Raw genomic sequence first — 24,030 nt, 5'->3', positions numbered from 1 at the left:
TATGGCTTGACCACAAAATGAGTAAGAACCAATTTTGGAGGGGCCTAGTTGAAAGTTAGAACAAAAAAGAGCTCCAGATAAGATGCAAAGAGGCCTCTGCAAGTACAAATTGGGCTGGGCGACATTTTCCAATGACTATGGTTGGCTGAGGTGCTGGGGTGAAAGAAGAGGGCAGAATAAAGTATGTTTCATAATGGAACGTTCTCACAGACTTTTTTGAATCTGACCTGTAATGCATTACTAAGTACGGCAAAAGTCTAATTGAGAATCTGGTTTGAGCCTCTGTATTGAACCCCTAAAGTGAATTTTCTCCCACAGGATCCATTTGCCACCATGTCATTATAGGGTTGTGCCCAAAGTGAGGTCGCGGCTAATTCTGAGGAAAGAATTCTGAGGAAACTCATAAAAGTATTTAGAGGAACTAGCTTAAATTCCCCAGTGGCAATATTAGCCTTAAAACAGAAGAGAGTTAGAGAAAGATTGTATGCTCTCAACAACAAGTAAGAATCCAAACGCCCACAAACAAACAAAAACAGAGGTACTATTATCACCATCGTCATTATTATTACTTCCTTTCAGAAAGAACTGTGTTTTTGTTGTCGTTGTTTTTTTTAAAAGCTCCAACAAGATTGGCCACATTAACACTTCTTTAGTTTCATGCAGAGAGAGAGGAAAAAAACTTGGGGTTACTGGATTGTTTCATCATTCCTCTTTTACAATATAGGCAAAATGGCAAAATGAATGCAGGGCGGGGGAGAGAAAATAAAGAAATACAAAAGAGGTGGGGAGACAGCATTCAGAGGGGGTGCTGCAGACATCGCAAGTCCCAGATGCAAGGCCTGCCAAGAGCAAGAGGTTTTGGGCCTTTTGGGGTAGGGCGATGAATAGATGGACGAAAGACAACATAATCAGAGGGCACATTGACCCCCTTCTACCCCAGCCAGGCAGCATAGCAGACATATATAAGTTGTGGGGATCTTTCTTTCTTTCTTTCTTTCTTTCTTTCTTTCTTTCTTTCTTTCTTTCTTTCTTTCTTTCTTTCTTTCTTTCTTTCTTCTTTTTGGCTTAGGTTTCTTCTGTGAGGGACAACACCCCTGCAGCATGAGTTTTTTTTTGTTCTTTTTCTGAGACACGAGACAAAAAATTATACAGCAGCTTTGACACACACAAAACGGCAAATAAATAGCTACCGATTGTTCAGAGGTCATTCAAAAGAAGAAAAAGCGTCTCACTTTTCCATCACGCACACACACACAAAATGAGAGCGTACAATAACAATGTCACATCATCATAATAATGTGTGTGTGTGTAGCATTGCAATTTGAACCACAAACCCAAATGAGGATGGACATCAATTTCAAATGGATTTTTAACACACACACACACGTGCGACACCCCCAGGATTTTAAAAGCAAAAGCTTAGCTGCGATTAAGCCATCCACTCTGACAGTTCCAGGCCGGTCCAGTGGCGCCCTGACACAAGACGTCTTAATGGGACCCTAAATCTCCAGTCTGCATGATTCTTCCCCCCCCCCCCAACCAGTAAGAGATATTTTAAAATGGTGCTCGTTCTTAATCCATTCGAAACAAACAAAACAGAATATTAACATGTGAGAGTATTCTTCATGGCCCCAAGGAAATGGCGCTTATCTTTTCATCATCCTCTTCATCGTTGCTTTCTCCTCCTCCTCCTCCTCCGCCCCCGCTTTTCTTTTCTTTTTAAATCGTTGTTAAATGCAGACGCTGGCAAATGGAGATGACGAGCTGGTTTTTGAGCACAAAGTGGTTGGGTTGACGTCACGCTCCAAGCACACCCCTCTCCCACGTTTTTAGCGCAATGAGGGGCTGGGATACGTCAGGCGAGAGAGTCTGGTCTGAGGTGGGTGTTTGATGGCACTGGAAGGGGGTTCCTTCAGGTGTGTCTGAAAAAAAAAGGGAGCAGAAAAGCAGTTAAAAGGGGGACAAAATTGGTACATTTTGACTTGATGGACATTCCTATGCTTACAGACTAAGGCAACATTCACACCATACATTTAAAGCAGAGTATCACTTTAGGCAGCCATGGCTTCTCCCAAAGAAATCTGGGTACTGTAGTTCATTAAGGGTGTTGAGAGCTCTTGTGAAAACTTACTATTCTCCTCACAGAGCTACAATTTCCAGAGTTCCCTGCAAAGAGGGACTGGTTTGTTATACCACTCTGGGAACCCCTCTATTATCACTCTAATGGCTGTCTGTTTTAGGTTTTATTAGTTCTAAATCAGATTTGGAAAGCACTAAGTTGGTCTCTCTAAATGGTCTGTTGATCCTTGGTGGTGTTTGCTGACTCTACTGACAGAACAAACCTGCAATATGGACATCAAAAGCTTGTCAGTTATTTGACCTCACAGGCAGAACCCACTCCTGTGACAAGATTCCCAAACTCCCAGCACTTGCATTGAGGTTGATAAATGTGTTCTCTCATTGGATATCCAACTCAAAGGAGACCCACTGATATTAATGAACATGGCTTGCTTAGGTTTATTACGTAATTACAATGGGTCTGCTCATGAGCAAGCTAGCTGGATAAAACCTAATGCATTTTGACAAGCCACTACTCAGTAAATTATTCACAGAATGGATATCTTGCAAATTAGACAATGGGTTGAGTAATACTATCCTCATATTCTACCTGTTCATTGATTAAAATTGGGATTTTATCGAATTCAAGAACCCTAAGAACAGCCTGCTGGATTAGGTCAATGGCCCATCTAGTCCAGCACCCTGTTCTCATAATGGCCAACAATATGCCTCTAGGAAGTTTTGTTAGCTAAGAACTGGAAATCTCATGAACTACCAACAGGGGATGACTGGCAAATGAAGATGATGGAGTACATGGAAATGGCTGAGATGACCGGAAGAATTCGCGATCGGGGAGAAGAAGCGACAGATGAAGAGTGGAAAGATTTTAAAATTTATTTGAAAAAATATGCAAAAAAATTATATTAAGATTAGATTTAGAATTGTATAGAAGCTGTGGATTTAGAGCCTAAGTAAATAGAAAGGATAGATTTGAAATTTTAAGAAATTTATATAAAAATGTATTGGAAATTGCTAAAAGATAAAAATGAAATGATGCGCAGAGGGAAGGAACTCGAGGAGGTCCCTACACACAATGTTAAAGAAACTTAGAGTTGTATTTAGATATTTTTTTTCATTTTTTGTTATGTTATTGTATTTTAATGTGTTTTATTGTTGTTTATTTTTCTGTTTTTTTCTCTTTTTTCTTTTTTGTGTGTAAAAAACTAATAAAAAATATTTTTTAAAAACAAACAAACAATATGCCTCTAGGAAACCCCCAGGCAGGACCTGAGCACAAGAGCACTCTCCCCTCCTGAAGTTTCTAGCAACTGGTACCGGTAGTCAGAGGAAGCATTACTGCCTCCACCCATAGAGGCAGGGCATGGCCATTGTGGAATTAATTTGTCACCTCCTCTTTTAAAGCCACACAAGTTGGTGGCCTTTACTGCCTCCTGTGGGAGGTCCAAAATTTAATTATGCACTTTATAAAATCTGTCCTGAATCTTCCAATGTTCAGCTTTTTGGGATGTCAATGATTTCTAGTGTTATGCAAGAGGGAGAAAAACGTTTCTGTATCCCCTTTCTCCACGCCATGCATAATTTTAAAAAACTTCTATTATGTCACCTCTTCCTCACCTTTTATCTAATCTAAAAAGTTCCAAGTGCTGCAACCTTTATTCACAATGGAGTTGCTTCTTCCCCTTAATCATTTGGGCCGCCCTTTTCTGAACCCCCTGTTAAAGAAATCTGAGGATGTATTCCCCATAAATCAGGGAGGAGGCACAGCATCTAGATGTTCCCAAAGCAACCCCTCATCCCTATAGCCCCCCTCTATCTTTTTTTTATTTTAAAAAATGCACCTACTTACCAAAGCATAAGACTGCAAGCTATACGAGTCCGTCATAGAGGGAGAGCGCCTGAACAATGGAAGGGTCAGCCTTGGAGCCCTCCTGGAACTCTTGCAGGGTGAGTTTTCCATCTGAATTCTAGGACAACAGAAAACAGTGAGGGATCAGAGAGGATAATCACAACAACTCTGTGAGGTCTGTGTGTGTGTGTGTGTGTGTGTGTGTGTGTGTGTGTGTGTGACTGGCCCATTATGGCTGAGGGAGGATTTGAGCTCAGGTCTCCCCATCCTCACATTTTCTACCTAGAGATGCTGGAAAGTGAACATAAGCTGTGGTTTTGCTTGCTCTCAGGTTCAATCCTCAACCCAAAATATTGTACTGTATTTTGTATGGAGTCAAGCCATTTGGGACTACCTAGCAGTACTGTTGACCCTGACTGGCAGCAGCTCTCCAGGACCACTAGGCAGGGTGTATTTCCAAGCCTTAATTGGAGATGATGGGGCCTTCTGCATTTGAAACAGGTGTTCTACATGTATCCCTTTAGAGCCAAAGGCCTCAATCCCTCGTGGGAAATCTTCTGGAGACCAGATGGTCGTGATAGGTGGGACCATATGCAAAAGAGGGCGGAACAACAGGTGTTGTTTTGTACATTTGAACAACCAAAGTCAGAGGGTTGCACCCACACACCTCTCTCTACCCAACATGCAGGAAAACAAGAGGTATGCATGATCAGAGTTCAAGGCTACATCCCTGCCAAGCAAAAACACTTCAGGAAGTTCTGAAGTGAAGCAGATAAGGACAGTGGTCTGAGGAGAGCCCCGAGGGCCAGATAAAGAACTGTAGAGGACCAGAGTTCCCTCTCACTTAGCTACAATTCTCCCCCCTCCTGCAGAGACTGTCCATGCAGATCTTCAGATCCGTTTCTGCCCACAGGGGGAGTTTGGTTCATGTGGGAATAAGCCTGATGACAGGGTGGAGGAGACAGCCTGCCTTCTGGGCCCTCAAAAGGCACCCTCAAATTAATTGAAGCAGGGCATGGGGGACATTGGTTGTGATCTCTGGTGTGGGAGGGTGGCAGGGAAAATGGGCCTGGCAATTTCTGAATGGTTGCCTCAAGGTGAGACAATGTCTGGGTGCATCTTACTTTATCCATCATGGCAAAAATCCGGTCCACCCGCTTCTCTGGGGTGTTTTCCTCTTCAGGGAGCTCCACAGTGTTCCCCTAAAGAGAAGAGAAGAGAAGAGAAGAGAAGAGAAGAGAAGAGAAGAGAAGAGAAGAGAAGAGAAGAGAAGAGAAGAGAAGAGAAGAGAAGAGAAGAGAATAGGGGTTCAGTCTCTGCCTCCTGGCCTGGAATGAAATAAATAAATAAACAAGCTTCTCCCAAAGAATTCTGGGAATCTGTAGTTTGTTAAGGCTGCTGAAAGTTCTTAGGGAACCTGCTTATTCCTCTTATAGAGCTACAATTAATTTCCAGAGTTCCCTGTGAATATGGACTGCTTGTTAAACTACTCATAACAAACTCCAGTGCCCAGTAGGGGGACCCTTTGACCCTTTAAGTTGGTATCATAGTGCAGTGTTTCTCAACCTTTTTTGGGCCACGGCACACTTGTTCCGTGAAAAAAATCACGAGGCACACCACCATTAAAAAAGTTAAAAAAATTAACTCTGTGCCGCCCTATATTATAATTATGACTGTAAGAAACACTTGCCAAATATTGCTTTCCGGCGGGTCAGTGTTGCGTATTGGCGGCTGCCAGGCTCGTTTGCACTGAGCTTTGGGAAAGAGGAGGAGAAATATTGCTTTCCAGCGGGTCAGTGCTGGTTATTGGCGGCCGCCAGGCACGTGACAATGCAAACCGCCCTTCTCGTCACCGCACGTCGCGGCACACCAGCCAGCGTCTCGCGGCACACTAGTGTGCCGTGGAACAGCGGTTGAGAAACGCTGTCATAGTGCTTTAAAGGTATGGTGTGAATTTGGCCTAAGACTACAAAAGCCTTTAGAGGTTTTACTCACCCCAAGGAGTATAATTTGTAGCAGCCTGGGGGGGGGGGAACCAACATAAACTCCCAACTTCCCCCATTTACAGAAGCATCCAGACTGGTCGCCTGGAAATGGTTTGCGAATTACCCAGGTGATGAAATTTTGCTCCTCCAGGGTGGAGCCTAGCATTTGCCCTTCCCTCCACCTGGTTCCTCTTTCTATAAATAACAGCTGGAGAATTACTCATATTGCATCCTGCTCTTTCAAACACTCACCACCATCTGGTAAATGGCATCAACAATGTCCAGCATCTCATTCCTAGTGATGTAGCCATCGTTGTCAAGATCATACAGCTTAAAGGCCCCTGAAACCACAAGTAGAAGGTTAGGGAGAGCTATGCCGACCTGCGGCTTAAAAGTCCTAATTACATGTTAGCCCCGCCCCCATCTGGGCATCATCTGGATGCCTAGATGGTGTGTCTGTGTGCATGCGAATGTGCGTGCTATGTACAGTCCTGGCAGAAGACTTTCATAAGCTGCTATCTGAGAGCAAGAGGGAAAGGGGCAAGATCCTGAGGGTGCCACATGCCAAAAAAGGAAGCCTTAGCTCACATTGCAAAGGTCAGTTTTGCTCGGGGATGGATTGTGGGAACTGAGCCCTAATTTAGAGTGTTGAATGCTGAAAGGACCAGTTTTAATTGTTAAATCCAGTTGACCACTTACACCGCAGTTTCTCATCCAACGTCCCCCGGGAAGTGACCGACAAGGCTTGGATAAACTCGGAAAACTCAATCCTTCCATCCTGAGAACAACAGAAAAGTGATTTGGTAAGGCTGGAGCCACCTAGAATGGCCCAGGGCAGCAGGCTATCTCCAGAGAAGCTGCCTGTCTGAAACCCTGGAGAGCTGCTGCCAGTCAGTGCAGATGTGATTGAGCCTGATGGAACAATAGCCCTGACTCTTATAAGGCTGCTTCCCAAACAAGGTAGTTCAGGCACCCCCAAACTGCGGCCCTCCAGATGTTTTGGCCTACAACTCCCATGATCCCTAGCTAACAGGACCAGTGGTCAGGGATGATGGGAATTGAAGTCTAAAACATCTGGAGGGCCGAAGTTTGGGGATGCCTGAGGTAGTTTGTGATGACTGGGGAAGTGGGTGGGATCTCACAGTAGGAAAGAGCACCATGCACTCTCTTGCATTGCAGCAAGGGAAAGAAGCCTCAATCTATTTCTGCTCCACATTAATTCCTCACACGCTCTTTCAAAAATCTATCCTGTCCTGCATCCAATTTAATCTGTGCTTGTTTTGAAAAAACATGCACAAAAATTCCTATTTAAATACATATTTCAGGAAGCATTTTATCCCCAAACAAGATGTTCCTAAGTGGAGTTTAAATTCTACATACACATTTGTAAATGCATTTTATTCCAAACTGCACTCAAAGAATTTTCACATGTTTAAATCTGTTGAGCCGAGAGCTCTGTGTGTAATATTCTGGAGGATGTTTCAATCCACACATCTAAGTCCAGGAGCTGCAAAATCCATGCCAGTTCACTATGGGAGACACAGAAATCAAAATTCCTAAACCACCTGGAAATACAGCATAGCTGGGCATTGCTACAAAGGAGATTCTGCTGGAACTATCAAGGACAAGCTTTCCCAACTGCCTTGCCCCACTCCATGCCTAGTGTGTGTGTGTGTGTGTGTGAGGGGGGTATTTTTGCCGCTATGTGGATGTTTTATATTTTATTGCCAGGCATCATTTCAGTTGTTCTTAGTGTGAGATGTTCGTTTGCCTTACAGACATTTTTTTTAAAAAAAATTGTGATCTGTTTTGTATGCTCCACCGCCACAGCTGGGGCACTAATGCTTCTGAATGCCAATTGCTGGAAACTGCAGGAGGGGAGAGTGCCCTTGTGCTCAGATCCTACTTTTTGGCTTCCCACTGAGGCATCTGGCTGGCGACTGTGAGAACAAGAGGGTGGACTAGGTGGGTCACTGGAGGAGCAGGAGGCTTGAGGTGGCTACTAGCCACCATGGCTGTGCTCTGCCTCCCTGATCAGAGGCAGGAAACACTTCTTCATCTTATTAGATTATATATGGCCTTTAATGGGCATTCATTCCAATTTGTTTGCAGGGTCATACAACAGGAGCATTCTTCCTGATTTGTTTGAAAGGTGTTGGCACACCTCCCCGTTAGTCATTCATTCATCTCACTCTTTCCTATGCATATCTCCATCATTCTCCAATACCAACAGTCACTGGGAGATCCAAAGGTACCTTTGCCAAAGTGGTTGCTTTTGATGTGTTGAGTGCTATTAACAGCTCAGTCTACCTTAATATTTCCTAAAGGTCACAGCTTCTCAGAGGAATGCTGGAGTACTGGCCAATTAACTTTCAGTTTCCTTAATGACAAAAAGCAGAAAAGGGGGAAAGACACGTCACACCAAGAATTCCCTTGTCCATTTAAGACTTATTGTCAACCATAAACCAGGCTTTTCACTCTGTCTTAGCCAGATGGGCAAGATATAAATAATAAATTTGTTGTTGTTGTTATTACTTTAACTACCAATTTTCCTTCTGTTCTTCTTAATGACAGAAATTCGTTACTCCAAGTTTCTGGACTATAGATTTTTCACCAGGAGACAGATAAATCTCTCTAGTTTGCAGTTTTTCCTGTCCCAGAAATGTTTAAGAAAGAGAGGGTGCGAATATTTCTACCCATGGAGGGTGTTTACATGGCATTCTGGCACAATGTCACTCCTTAGCTTGCCAGCTCTTTCTAGCTCCCGTCCAAGCCCCCAGGTGTGCAGACAGCAGAAAACAGCCTTGATCAAAGCATTCAAGGTACTCCCTGATCACCCTTATCTCCAGAGTGATTTAATAGTCGGACTATCCATCTGACCATCATCAATCACCACATACTGTAATTATACTGTGTTAGTGGCAAGCTAACAGAGAGACAGCCGAACCACCATTCATCTCCCTGGAATCCCACAATTCTCAGCACTCTTAACAAACTACAGTTTGAAAGGTTCTTGGGGGGGTGGGTGTTATTGTATGTATAGTGTGGATGCAGCCTAACGGAGGAATACCTTTTCTAAGATGGGACCTTCATAGGTACTTTCCTTAAGTTAAATTATTCAATATATTTCTAGCCCACCCTTCATCAGATCACCCTCATCAAAATAACCCATTCAAACAGTAAACACTTGTAAATATCAGTTGCTAGAAACCGCAGTAGGGGAGAGTGCCCTTGTACTCAGGTCCTGCCTTTGGGTTTCCCATTGGGGCATCTAGTTGGCTACTATGAGAACAAGATGCTAGACTAGGTGGGCCCATTGGCCTGATTCAGAATGCTCTTCTTGGGTTCTTAGGCTCATTCTTAGGTTCTTATCTTGAAATGTTGTTGTATCTTATTCTGTATGTTGCTATGAGTCACTTTAAGCATGAAAAATGAAAAAGTGGCATACATATAAACTGATTCACAGTGGTGATGGTGAGCATAGCCAGGTGCTGGGCTCCTCCAGTTCCCTCCCTACCTAAAAAGTTAAATAATCCACGGTTCTGCAAAGATGCCTGCAAGTGTCACGGCTTTGCTCAAGGTGGGAGGGATGTTCCTCAGTGGGATAAACCTTATTCTCTTGGATCCCTTTTGGAAAGGAAAAGGGGAGCATTAAAATGCCAGAGGAGGAAAGTGGTTGTGGGGAGCAACTTAGAAAAGAGCAGGTTCCTGATTAGCATTTAGCTTTACTGCAGCTCTGCTGGTTTCGAGATGGTGGGGGTGAGTTTAATCCAGCCGGCGAAGTTTAACCAGATGGATTGTTTAATTCCTGCTACTTTTACTGGATGGGGCGGTTGTCCCAGCAGAGGGTTTCCACAGTTGCATAACATGTGTTTCCTGCTTGGTGTTTCCTGCTTGGCAGGGGGTTGGAAAGGATGGCCCTTGTGGTCTCTTCCAGCTCTATGATTCTATGTCTTGCTTCCATCCCTCCTGCTTTGAGTGTTGCAACTATTATTATTATTATTATTATTATTATTATTATTATTATTATTATCCTGTCTTTTTTGCAGACTGCTAGTCAAGTTGGGTTACACAAATTAAACAATCTCAGATAAATATAATTTGCGGGGGTGGGGGAATGAGACACAGATCATTCTGTGATGCTGTGAAAATCAAATCTGACAGATCCACCAGTCCCTAGTGAGGGTTCAGACTAGGAATAAAACTATTTATCCTGCCTAAATAAGGCTACTGAAATGAAAGAAAGCTGATCACACATGGTTTTCTGCTTATGGCAGGACTGTGAGCTTAGCTCAGTTCTGTAACTGCGAACAAATCTCTACACCCAGAGTATGCTCAGAGGCACCCTTGTCCTTTCATTTTAATGGCATGTCTTTTGCACCTTGGAGCTGGTATTGGTAGATGATATTATTATTATTAATTATTAAATATATTTATATTCTGCCTTTTTTCCAGACCAGGACTCAAGGCAGCTTACAGAAATTAAGACAAACTAAGATAAAAGGCAGAAGGCTAAAAACTTTTTAAAAGTAATTAATAGAATTAAATTAAAAATATATAAAAATAAATCTAGTAAAATACAGATAATAAAAACAGCACAGCACTATCTGAAGGCCCTTTCCTTAAACAGTCAGTTCCCAGAGGTCTGTTGGAAGAAAATAGACTTTACCTGCGGGTAGAAGTTCAACAAGGGGAGAGCTGGTCTTGATTTAAAGAGGGAGTTTTACTTAATCTCATTTCCTCCCTAATAACAACAGACCAATAAATGGGTAAATAAATAAATTCACCCCTAAGGACTTGAGCAGGCAACCATTTTCAGCCACCATGGAGCAAAGGGATGGATTTTCCTCCCTTCTGAGACCAGCTGCGCTAGAAATCATTATGGTTTGGAGGTGGGACATTGGCCCAGGGTTTGTCAGATCAGGAGCATCACAGACCCTGAGATTTCAGGGCCCAAATCTGAAACCAAGGTGTTGTCACAGGGGGCAGTGATGTCATGCGGGTGGGCCCTAGACCTAGAGGTTAATTGGGACAGGGAAGCAGAGGAGGGCAGACCCTGTCAAACATCTACACTGTAATTTGCAGCCAGCTCCTGCCAGGCTGTAGCTTGCAAGTTGCATGCACAGTCCTCTTAATAATTTTGTTTATTATAATTAAAGGCCCTCTCACCCACCTGGAGATTCAAGCCCTCTGCCTGCCACCTGGAGGCAGCCAGGCCAATCTGGAGACTTCAGTTGACACCTGGCAACTGTGTGTGTGTGTGTGTGTGTGTGTGTGTGTGTGTGTGTGTGTACATGCTTTCTAACTGGCAAGCTCCATTAATGCTTCAGAGGGGAAGATAAGGATAAGGAAGTGAAGGGGGGTGAATCACAGAGAAACGCAGTGGACTTACTTTGTTCTCGTCGAAGACGTTGAAGACGAATGTGGCAAACTTGGTCGGGTCCCCAAAGGGGAAGAACTGCTTGTAGATCTTTTGGAACCCAGCAGCATCCAGCTGCCCACTGGGGCAGTCCTTGATGAAGCCTTTGTACCTGCGCAAGGAAGAAAGGGGAGGAGAAAACAGCTTGAAGGTGCCCCACAGTATTGACAAGGCGCTACAGATTCTGTTCAAGGTGGCTCTGATGATACAGCCTTGAGCAAGTGAGAAAGCAAGGGACATGGAGTTGTATCCGACTTGCCCTTCTCAAGAGTACACGACTGAAATTAACGAGACAATACCTTTGGTGGGTCTACTTTGAGTAAGACTGGCACTGGGTGCTGCTACCCATGGGATCCAACTCCCAGGAAATATCAGGTTGTACCTTTCCGGAGTTTATTTTGCCAGCTGCACTTGGCGGCCATTTTCCTTTCCCAGCGTGCCCTTGGTTAATGTGTGGCTTGAGGGCATTCCTGGGGGACAGGGAATGGTGGCCACCAGAGGGGGGGCACTTTTCTCCTCCTCCACACTCCATGGCATGGAATAACACAACGCCCAAGACATACTGGGGAATTGTGAAACATCTCCCTTGCCTAACATAAACACAATAGAAACCCTGAGAGTGAAGGCAGCATAATAGCTCAAAAGACTGAGCTAAAGTCAGCCATAAGTTCATTTCTTGCCTTTGCCATGAGATGAATAGGTTGGTCTTAATCAAGTCCCTCCCTTAGAGCCTTACCTCCAATGTAGGGGAGAAGAAGATAAGAAGACCCCTGAAGCGGGATCGTGACAATTGGCCCACACCTACATGATGTTAGTATTTGTAATGTAATTTCATTGGGAATGTATTTCACAAAGAACAGGTGGTATTGGGGAAAGGATGTGGCAGTAGGCAATTGGCAGTTGAGAATTGGTAGTTGGCAATTGAGGGTTGGTTGGTTATTTCTGTTAGTTCTATATTGACTGTGAAGGTGAGAGGTGTGGGGACTTCTTGCATATGCTGCCTGGAGGAGTTTGGAAATAACACTTGTTGTTCAAATGTTACCAACCTAACAAGTAAAAAGATTTACACTCAACTATTTGTGTAAAGGGGTAGGTGGGTGGGTAGGTGGGTGTGTATCACACCGGCCTCCTGTCCTCACAGTGGCCAACAAGATGCGCCAGTGAGGAGCCTGCAAACAGGACAGTTGGAGAACAGCCTTTACCAAAGGTGTCATGGGCTTTGAAGAAACTTGATCTCAGGACGCAAGGGAGAAACGTGCTAAGAGGAAGCCATGCTTGGCAAATCCACACCGTGAACAACTCCAGCCTGGAAACCAATGTCCCCACTGTGGAAGGACGTGTGGATCCAGAATTGGCCTCCACAGTCACTTACGGACCCATTGTTAAATCCGTGCTTATGGAAGACAATCTTACTCAGCTACCGGTATGAGCGATCGCCAAAGAAGATCCCTCTTTTCCATAAATTTGTCTGATCTTTTAAAGCCATCTAGCTAGGTTGGTGGCCATCACTGCCTCCCATGTTCCAGCTGGCCAAGCTGGCCTGATCCAGCAATGTGGTCTCATTTTGCACCCCCTTCATTCCACTGTGCTGCAGCCAATGGCCCATCTAGTCCAGCATCCAGGTCTCACAGGGGCTAACCAGATAGCCCAATGGAAAACCCATAAGCAGAATCAGAGCACAGTTTTCTCCTGTGGTTTCCCGCATCCAAAGGGAGGTGAAACACAGTGGAAATCCATCTTACTCCCTTGAGTCTGTGGTGGGAGCAACAGGAACAAATGGCCAAAATATTTACTAACCAGCACCCTGTTCCCCCAGCTGTTATTTCTGACTTAGGTAACACGGCAGCAGGAGTTATAATAATATTTACAGGAAAAGGGACCGTGATGGATGCGGCAGCTGTCACTGTGGGATTCTGGATTACCTTTCCTATCCACGCATGAGGCTTATGGGTAGGCTGGCTTGATCAAAGCATGCCATTAGAAGTTTGAGGGTTTGTTTGTTTTTTAAATAGGTAGCTCTTCTCCATATAAGCCCACTTGCGGGGAGGGGGGGGAGCCTGGCTGGCACACCTCTCCTCTGACTGGCTTGAGAAGGCGCCTGAGCCTCCCTAAATGATTACAGGAGGTTTGGAGTCCCAGGGATGATTTCACTATTGCCCTATATTGTACGGGATCATCATTCATATCACGTGTGAAGAAAGTAGGTAGAGAAAAGTTTCTCTCTCATAAAACTAGAACTCATGGGCATTCAATTAAGCTGAATGTTGGATGCTTCAGAGTGGATGAAAGAAAGAGATATTCATGCAATGCAAATGTAGACCATGGAACTCGCTCCCACTGGAGGCAGTGATGGCCATCGCCTTGAATGACGTTAAAGAGGACTGGACAAATTCATGGAGGAGAGGGCTATCAATGACTTCGAGCCATGATGGCTGTGCTCTGCTTCCACAGTTGGGGGAGCAACGCTTCTGAATATCAGTTGCTGGGAATTACAAGTGGGGAGTGTTCCTATTGTACTCAAGTCTAGCCTTTAGGCTTCGCACAGGCATCTGGTTTAACCACTTTGGGAACAGGGTGCTAGACTAGATGGGCCAATGGGAGCAGCCTCCCAAGGTTTCAGGCAGGGGACATTCCCAGCCTTACATGGAGATGCTGGGAATTGAATCCTCTTTTAGGACCATTCAAGCTGGTGGCGATCGCTGCCTACTACACATCAAAAGGCAAAAGAAAAGGTCTCTGCCCCAAGGAACAAGCTATCTAGATTTCATCAGTGGGAAGACTGGGGAGACAGTGGGAAGACTGTCAAGATGGCCCATGGGGAAGGTTCCCTCCCCTCTCCCTGTGTGTGGGAGGTCTCTTTCTCAAAAGACACCTTAAGATACGACAAAGGGCGAAAGCAAAGACTGAATCCATATCCCTTTTCTCATAGACACTGTAAGATGAGGAGAGAGAGAGAGAGAGAGAGAGACCATTCAACCACAGCCCCCCAAACTCTGCTCTGAAAGAGCAATCCAAGATAAGCCACAGGGAGCCCTTGCATTTCAGGCACCCAGGGGAATCTGGGCTGATCAGGTCAGAGATCAGGTGCTTTCCATGAAACCAATCCCTCTGACACACCTCAGGCACACAAAAGGAACAGCTGATGATACATTTGCAAGGGCTGCCTTCTGCTGGTGAAGGCGAGGTGAGGGTGACCTGGTTTCAGACCCTGCTCTCCACTTTAATCTATTCCCTGAAATTACCTCCACAGCAAAACCTCATAATCGTCTACCTCCAAGAGCATTTAGCCAGATTTTCAGCAAACAAAGAGAGGCTAGCACCACCTACACCAACACCTAATCATCAACCTGCTCTGCAGACTCAGAGCTGTTTCACCCAGATGAATCTATGAATTTATTAAAAAGATTTTTTTTATCGTTTTCAGCACAGCTGATCCAGAAGGTGGTACAGTCCTAATACTGACAGAATGGACTGCACCACCACAGATGGTAGGTGGGGAGAATATCATTTTCAAATATTTATCTATGCTGATTAACATTTAGAAAAGGCATCTCCCCACAAATAGAAAAAGCGCTAGCTAGAATCTTGCTGTCTTGCTCTGCTACTTTTCTTCTGGCAGGGAGCTTGCTTACTTACTTACTTGTTTGTTCCTTTCTTGCACGTATATCCCTTCTTTTCCCCCATGGATGTTAAGGTGGCTTACATGGTCCTCCCCAGTGTTGGAAAAGGTATTCCCCTCTCAAAGGAAGGGTGAATACAAGATACGAAAGAATAACTCTATTTGGAAGAGGCATTACTCCATGAGAGAGAAATGCCACTTCTGAGGTCAAGGATGAGGAACCAATGACCATTCAAATATTGTTGGACTCCACCTCTCATCCAGCACCAGCCGACATGTCCAAAAGACAAGGATGGGAGGAGTAGTCCAGCAACATCTAGATGGCCACAGGTCTCCCAAGTCTGCCTGAGGTACTGGCGTAAAGTTGGCACGGTTGTGCTACTCATTGCGGTTAACAAACCCACTTCAAACAATGGTTTCCCATTTTGGTTCAACCACTCAGATGCAACACTGAAACTGCAGCTACGCTCTACATTTCATCTACAGAGTACTGCACTACCAGAGTCCGCCTTCAGTTCTCAATCTCCTAAAACAGATCACACTATCAGCCTACCTCACAAGGTCATTGTGAGAGATGGCCCAAGAGAAAGCTCTTTTCTACTTGATTTAATTTAATGCATTACCTATAAGAGAATGTCAGATTCTTTCCCACACACTCCCTTTTTCAGTTGCAAGAAACTAAATTGAGGTGGGGATTACTCCCTCTCTGGATACCATGGGCATAGCCGGGGGGGGGGGGGGTAGGGAGGGACAGCTGCCCCTCGATCAATACAAATCAATAAAAATACATAGCAAACTGAGGTTCTGCCCCCTCAACAAAAGACCTGCCCCCTCCTAACAAAAGGCCTCCCCCCTCTTAAAAAATCCTGGCTACTCTCATGCTGGATGCTGTTTAGTTTAACACTAGTTGAATTCCCCACTTTTACAGCCTGTTCTGATGAGGAATTAATCCTCCCTTCCACAAAACAAGCTGTGCGGGAACCATCTCCTTCCCACGAGCCAAGATAAAATGGGAATAAACAAGGAACAGGAAGGGGGGGGAACACAGAGAGAAACAGCAGATGGGGGTGGAGAAGTGGGGAGGGGGTGAGATTAGGGGAGCATTATGCAACAGGGCCACCCAAATCTGTCAAGTATCAAACTGAGCAGCAAGGGAAGGGGGGGGAGCACTAAGATGAAACTGATCAGGAAATATGACAGGGAAAGAGGCAGCATCTTCTTTCCCTCATTGCTGTCCATGACACAGCAGGAATCAGAAATGGGGCGGAGATGCATTTGAGGGCTGTTGGAACAATAGAGAAGTGGGGAGGGCGGACACCTTTGAGGGAGTTTGCAGAGGGGGTAGCACGAAATCAGGAACACAGGAAGATGCCTTGGAATCACAGAACTGAAGAGTTGGAGGAGACCCTGAGGGTCAAACCAGGGCAATGCAAGAATTGTTGTCCTATATGGGGATCGAACCTGAAACCTTGGCATTATCAGCACCACGCTCTAACCAACTGACCAAAGAACATTAAGATGATCCCACCTAGTCCAGCATCCTGTTCTCACAGTGGCCACCCACTTGCCTGCTGGAAACCCACAAATAGGACCCGAGCACAAGTGCACCATCCCCTCTTGCCATTTTCAGCAGCTGGAGGAGGAGAGGGTTCTTGATGGCTAGTTGCCACAATGGCTATGCTCTGCCTCCATGGTCAGAGCCACATAGCCATCGTGGCTAGCAGCCATCAATAGCCCTCTCCTCCTGCATGAATTTGTCAAATCATCTGTTAAAGCCATTGAAGTTGGTGGCCATTACTGCCTCCTGTGGGAGGGAGTTCCACAGTGAACAATGAAATTATTCATTATTGTTCATTTATTAGTACTAGTAGTAGCAGTAATATCCTGCCTTTCTCTTGAGACGGGATTCAAGGCAACATCCAATATTTAAAAAACAACCTTATATAATGCAAGGTAATAAAAAGAAACTAATTGATAACAATAGTTAAAACACACGCGAACACATTTAGAGCCAGCCTTTCAAATCCAGTTTGCTGCAACAGCAGCCCAGTGATCAGCATGACCTGCACCTTACTTTCCAAAGGCTCGTCTCAACAGGAAGGTCTTAGCCTGCAGGCAGAAGGAAAGCAAAGAGGGAGCCAGTCCAACATCTCTTGGGAGAAAATCCCACAATATGGGCGCCACCACAGAAAAGTCTCTCTCTTTCTCTTGTGTCACCATAAACCATGCTTCTGATGGGACCAAGAGAAGGTTCTCACCTGAGGATCTTAGCACATTGGGCAGGTTTGTAGAAGGAGATACAATCTTTCAGGTAAGCCTGGGCCCAAGCCATATCAATCATGTGCTGAGCATGAGTGAATCACCCTCCTGCCCCCATACAAGTTCACTTCCCATTCACCAAACCATTCCCTGGAAGGAAACTGAGAAAGGAATAGAATGGAACATCCATGCCCAGCCATTTAACGCTTAGCCAGTTGATTAACTATAGGGGGCGGGAGGGTTGTGGGTGGACTTTTTCTTTTTCAGGCGGATGCTGTTCTCCTTCCCAGGAAGAACGAACTGTTTATTCTTCTGTGACTAACAGTGCAATTTGTTGTTCAATCTGGAACAAGCCAGGCCTGTTAGCTGGCCACACTCAACAGTGCAAATAAGTGAGCATGTTTGCATTAGCAGAGGGAATGCGCAGAAATGTTTCTGTGATATGCTATGTGCTAAGAAAGGAATCTCTGTACAGACTAAGGGTGCCTCTCCTCTCCATTTCCTGGAGCAGTTATTGGTAAGAGTGTGCGGTGATGGCCATCCATGTGAATTGCTTTAAAAGAGGATTAGATCAATTCATGGAAGAGAATATCAGTCGCTACTAGCCACAGTAGTGATGTTCTTTCTCCCACCATTGGAAGCAGCATGTCTCTCTCTGAATACCCATTTCTGGGAATCTGTTGCACCCAGGTCCCGCAAGTGGGGCATCTAATTGGCTACTGTGAGCTGAGTGGACCCCAATGGACTGATTTAATAGAAGGAAGGATAGAAGGAAGGGTCTTTGCACCTTTTGATCATGCCTAGTAGTTATTGATTGGGAGAGCGGGTGGCGCTGTGGGTTAAACCACTGAGCCTAGGGCTGCCGATCAGAAGGTCGGCGGTTCGAATCCCCACAATGGGGTGAGCTCCTGTTGCTCAGGCCCAGCTCCTGCCAACCTAGCAGTTTGAAAGCACATCAAAGTGCAAGTAGATAAATAGGTACCACTACAGCGGGAAGGTAAACGGCGTTTCCGTGTGCTGCTCTGGTTCGCCAGAAGTGGCTTTGTCATCCTGGCCACATGACCCGGAAGCTGTACGCCGGCTCCCTCGGCCAATAATGCGAGATGAGCACTGCAACCCCAGAGTGGGTCACCACTGGACCTAATGGTCAGGGGTCCCTTTACCTTTACCTCTAGTAGTTATTGATAGCCTCATCCTCCATTTTGTGCCTGAATGCTTTTCAAAGCTGCCCAAGTTAGTGGCCGTTCCCAGTCCAGTAGGAACAAATGTCCATCATTTTATTTATGCCCTATGTGAATGTACTATTAGGTCTGTCCTGGATCACTGACCATGTTCTTGCTCCACAGCCTGAGGCAGTAATGCTTCTGAATACGATTACTGGAAACTGGGAGAGAAATTGAAGGGGAGAATGCTCTTGTGCTCAGGCCTTGCTTGAAGGTCTCCCATTGAGGCATCTGGTTGACTACTGTGAAAACAGGATTCTGAACTACCGTAGATGGGTCTTTGCTCTGATCCCACAGGGCTCTTCTTAGCCATGGTAACTAAGTTTCTCTGTTCAAATGCAGTCTATCTCTGCATACCAGTTGTTGGGGGGCAACAACTATTGTGCTTGGGTCCTGCTTGTGGACTTCCTATTGCAGCATCTCACTGGCCACTGTAAGAACAGGAGGCTGGACTAGATTGCCATTGGCCTGATCCAGAAGACTCTTATTATGTCTTACCTCCACTGGTTGAGGCAGTATATCCCTGAAAATCAGTTAACAGACATCACAAGGTACTACTTGTGGGCTTCCTACTAGGGCATCTGGCTGGCCACTGTGGGAACAGGAAATGCCACTGGTTGGATCCAGTAGGACTCTTCTTAATTGCAGTTGCCATTTTGATGACCCAGTTTGGAGAGATTCCTTTGGAGCTCTCTGCAATCACCCCCTTCTATCCTTATGGTGCTGAATAATTTGATGTCTTCTGTAAACTTGGTAAAGCTATAGCTCTGTGTTTTCAAATTCTGGTATTTTAGTGTGGGTGGCAATTTACAGAATTGTTGCTGTTTTATTAATTTAAAACATGTTTTACCCTGCTATTCAGCAGGAAAGTCTCCCCGGGCAGCTTAGAGGTGAAAAGTCTCTATGTATATGTACAGTATGTATGTATGTATGTATGTATGTATGTATGTATGTATGTATGTAAAGATAGATATGTATGTACCGGTATGTATGTATGTATGTATGTATGTACAGGGGTACCTCGACTTACGAACGACTCGACAACCGAATTTTTTGACTTACGAATGGGGCAAATGGCCGCATGCTTACGAATTTCTCGACATCCGAACAGAAACCGCGGCGGTTTTAGATAGGGTTTTTTCGACTTACGAATTTTTAGATGGGGTTGCTTTGACTTGCAAATTATTCTGTTTCCAATGCATTCCTATGGGAAATCGCGTTTCCAATGGCACTTTTCGACTTACGAATTTTTCGACCTACGAAGGTGCCTTTGGAACGGATTAAATTCGTAAGTCGAGGCACCACTGGATAGATAGATAGATAGATAGATAGATAAATAGATAGATAGATAGATAGATAGATAGATAGATATGATAAAATATAAAGATAAAGAGATGGGGTGTGGGTGTGGGTGTGTGGGTGTTTACCCTGTTAGCTATCTAAAAGACATCACAGAAAAGGGAAAGGGGGGGGAGCAAACTCAGGCAGCAGCTCTTAAGATAATGAAAATTCCTATAGAGAACTGGCTGTGATGGAAACAGATTGAGGGTTTCCAAGTTTCAGGCAAGGGATGTTCCCAGCCCTACCTGGAAATGCCTGGAATTGAATATTCTGCTCTTCAGCTGCATTTGCATTCCAGGCTGTAAACGGTGGTGCCTGTCTTGCCCTGATAACAGCTGGATGCCTTCCAAAAAAACCCAAAAAAACTACAGAGGTTTGGGGAAGGAGCCAGCCTTTCTAGACTGTATGTATGCCCTGGAGGGAAGGCACCATTGATGGCACAACACAGCCATTTTTATTATTTTTAAGTGCTATCTACAAGATGAAAATATAATGAGAAGGTTTTGCAAATCAGATAGATGCAGGGTTTTGTTCAAACGGGGGGGGGGGATGGGAGCTTGTGCAATCCTAGCAAAGAAAAGAGAGCCTCTGAGAGAGTACAGAGCATTTTTCCACCATAAATGTAGTACATAGCAGCCCTTGTTTCTTGAGCTACATCAAGTTTCTCATTGTAGATGGACTCTTTGCACCCTAACTTCTGCCAAAAGACTGATATTGATTTATTGGAAAGATAAAACCATGGCCCGCTTTAAACAATTGATAGAAGATACAACAACACTCGCAATATATGAACAGATTGCATTTAGAAGTAGACTGTGCATGAATAAATAAAATGATATTTGGAATGCAGTTATAAAAATGCACATGTAAAAATTGTAATATATTGTAATTGTAATATATTGTTAGTAATTTTTCATTAGTTGGAATAACTATATTGCTTATATAATTACATATATCACAATTTCAATTTTTTTTTGCTTCTTCTTTAATTTTTGTTTTTGTTTTCTTCTTTTCCTTTTCTTCTATTCTATTCTCTAACTGAAAATTTTCAATAAAATAATAATAGTCTCTCACTGCATTTGGTTTCTGACTATACATTAGGCAGAACTGTCAGATAGTGAGAGCTGTTTGACAGAATGTAGTGGACTCCCCTTTACTGGAAGTTTTTAAACAAATGTCGGAAGGCCATCTGTCAGGAAATCTTTAGCTGAAATTTCTGCATTGTAGGGGGTGGACTTGATGGCCTTTGGGAACCTTTCCAGCTCTCCAGTGTTATGGTTCTATGTTTCCTTACAACTAACACAGCGGGAGTCAGAGGCAAAATAAGTGGAGCAATTAATGTAAAAAATTGCCTTTGTATAGTAGGCTAATTGTTGTTTTTCTCTCTTGCGCGCGCGCTCTCTCTCTCTCTCTCTCTCTCACACACACACACACACACACATGGTGTCTATAGTATCCCTCCAGGCAAAAAAGAAGCACTATCAGAGTTCAATGACACATTCCAGCCAGGCAAAAGCACTCATATACCTGAAGGAGCGTCTCCACCCCCATCGTTCTGCCCGGACACTGAGGTCCAGCTCAGAGGGCCTTCTGGCGGTTCCCTCATTACGAGAAGCCAAGTTACAGGGAACCAGGCAGAGGGCCTTCTCGGTAGTGGCACCCACCCTGTGGAATGCCCTCCCACTAGAGGTCAAAGAGAACAATTACCAGACCTTTAGAAGGCATCTCAAGGCAGCCCTGTTTAGGGAAGCTTTTAATGTCTGATGGATTTCTGTATTTTAGAATTTCTGTTTTTTTGGAAGCCGCCCAGAGTGGCTGGGGGAACCCGGCCAGATGGGCGGGGTATAAATAAATTATTATTATTATTATTATTATTATTATTATTATTATTATTATTATTATTAAAGCAGAGTCAATGAGGGGTGTAGCTGGAAAGTGGGTGTGGCCTGAGAAGAAGGGGAAATGGCTTAGGGAGAGTTCCAAGGGCCAGAGAGAGAGGTCTGGAGGACCGCATTTGGTCCCCAAGCTTGACGTTCCTCACCCCTGCTTTGTTCCTCTGCCCAGTCAAGATTTCATTCCTCCCAAATTATCAGGCCTACAGATGCTACATTCCATTCCAGAAATTGCACTCCACAAACGAGACAAGAAATTATAGAGACCAGCAGGCAAGCATATAACATGCACACCTGTGCAATGGTAGCAGCGGACTCCCCATTTCGCTTTTTTCATGCTCACGAACACAAGTGTGCATGCTTGTGAACTCACAAGACTCCAGAATAGCTCTTGAGTACTCACCACTGCTGGACCTCCTTCTCCGTAACTGGAAAAAGAACAGAGAAGGAGAGTGTTTATTGGTCATTCAAAGAAAAATGCAGTTTTGAGTTCTGTGTTCTGAGTTCTCACTACCTAAATGTTTCAACCTAGTTCATACATTCTGACTCACTGCTTTAAACTTGATTCAAGTACCATTGCTTATCAGCAACTGAAGCCTTGTTCACACTTTATGGTACAAGCTGCCTCTACACACATGCAAGTGTTTCTGTGAAAGAGAAAGAGTACAGCTCAACTGCCTGGGTACACAGGCACAAGGACCCTACACTCCCCTGAATGTTACATGTGAATAAAGTGAACATCTCAAATGTTTGTGAACACAAATTAGTCACTCATTGAATGTAACCACACCAATTTGAACATTCTGCCAGTGCCGCTGTTGCTGCTTCTAATGTTGAAGGCAAGCAGTGAGTGTCAAGAGCTCTGGAGCAAAAGAACAGTGGGATATATCAACAACACATCTTTACAACAGCAATAAAATCTAAGGGGCAACCCCTCCCCCCAATACTGTATAATAAAACTCAGTCTAATAAGGATAGTGCTCAGCAGCCAAATAACATTGAATGTCATTTAGAAAAGAAAAACAAGATGGATTGGGTCAGAACGAAATAGAGCCATGTGGAAGAGGCTGTGGCTGGCTGGCTAGCAGGCTAGAACCTTAAAGAAAAATAGATTTTATTAAAGCTTTTTCATAATGCAATAAAATAAAAAAGTAACTAAAAAACAAAAACAAAGAGAAAAGGAAACATCAAAGGAAAACAAAAAAGAAGAAAAAGAGAAGTAAATAAGAAAAGTAAAAAGGACTTTTGATTTTCTGTCAGTTACATAAAAGAAATTATTCAAAATATTGACTCTAGAGTGACACGCACCTGATCTCCTTTCTGTTACACAATATTTTCCCAATCTTCTTACCCAAATAGATTAATTCATTTTCATTTTTACACAAAAGGTCCAAAAGGATTCTCTAATTATTATTAATAATAATAAATGTCAGCAATAGTTTTTCTCTAATTAAGAATATTAACCTTGTCTCCAGTAACCTCAACATTCCTCCATATATTAAATAATAAGTCTTTGTCCACGCAAGATTCTCTCCACTGTGATCATATGAAAACAATATTCCATAGTTTTTTTTACTCATTTTTTACTCATTAGTTCGCACCCAGTTTCACATCATCTGTTCCTATTTACTGTTATAACTCCTGTGGTTTTCTATCTTGATTTTGGAAAAAAAATTTGCTTCTGTTTACTCTTTACAGCCATTCCTATTCCAAGAAAAGCGCTAGAGGTTTGATAGCTTTTTTTCTCTAAGTTCAAACTGCATACAGAGTCCTTTCTCTCTCTCAACTCTATCTCTGCCAGCTCAGGATGTCTCTTAATCTGTCCATCCATCCCTTCATTCCACTCCTCCACAACTTTGCTATTTGGCTGTTTCATTCCTGTAACCTGTGTGAAGGATGTCTCCACCATCTTTTGCTTCCAATTCTACCATTTCACTCTCCTTTTTTGGCAATCCTTCTGTTTTCTCTTTAATTCCACTGTCCATTTCATCCTTCTCTGGTCTGCTTTCATTCACAATTTCATCAATCTTAGAGCTCTACGGTAATCTCTTTTATTTGGTCATCAGACAATTTCTGAAGAATGCCAACAGTCAATGGAATGTCCAACAATGTATTTGCCATAAGGAATATTCTTTATCTTATCAACAATTCAGTATCCACCTTAAAATATTCACAGTCTCCACCTTAATAACTTCAATCTCCACCTTAAGATCTTCACAGCATTTTCTCTTATCAAACCACATTCCTTTCTGACACATGAAATGGGAGGTAAAAAAATACTTTTATTTAAAGGCAGCACTTTCATCAGGAAAACAGATAGTGATGATGATGATGATGATGATGATAAACTTAGCATTCAGAACTCCC

General features: G+C 43.9%; 1 protein-coding gene across 3 annotated transcripts in view; it reads right to left on the bottom strand.

The window, feature by feature from the left end:
• Positions 1-539: 539 nt before the first annotated feature.
• NCS1 (neuronal calcium sensor 1) overlaps positions 540-24,030 on the bottom strand; it is a 60,149-nt gene continuing 36,658 nt past the window's right edge. For 2 of the 3 annotated variants that reach the window (XM_088664751.1, XM_088664750.1), the window contains exons 3-9: positions 22,067-22,091; positions 11,303-11,441; positions 6,610-6,688; positions 6,163-6,251; positions 5,050-5,127; positions 3,926-4,043; positions 540-1,922 (exon numbers count right to left, since the gene is read on the bottom strand). In XM_088664751.1, coding sequence (XP_088520877.1) covers positions 3,945-4,043; positions 5,050-5,127; positions 6,163-6,251; positions 6,610-6,688; positions 11,303-11,441; positions 22,067-22,091 — 509 coding nt within the window. In that variant the 3' untranslated portion in view covers positions 540-1,922; positions 3,926-3,944. Of the gene's footprint in view, positions 1,923-3,925; positions 4,044-5,049; positions 5,128-6,162; positions 6,252-6,609; positions 6,689-11,302; positions 11,442-21,957; positions 22,092-24,030 lie in introns of all 3 variants that reach the window. The other variant, XM_088664752.1, reaches the window with a different exon arrangement.

This window comes from Zootoca vivipara, chromosome Z2, assembly GCF_965207765.1.
Source record: "Zootoca vivipara chromosome Z2, rZooViv2.hap1.1, whole genome shotgun sequence".
Taxonomy (NCBI): domain Eukaryota; kingdom Metazoa; phylum Chordata; class Lepidosauria; order Squamata; family Lacertidae; genus Zootoca; species Zootoca vivipara.
The sequence above is the reverse complement of the archived record's forward strand: the minus strand, read 5'-3'. Positions and strand labels throughout refer to the sequence as shown.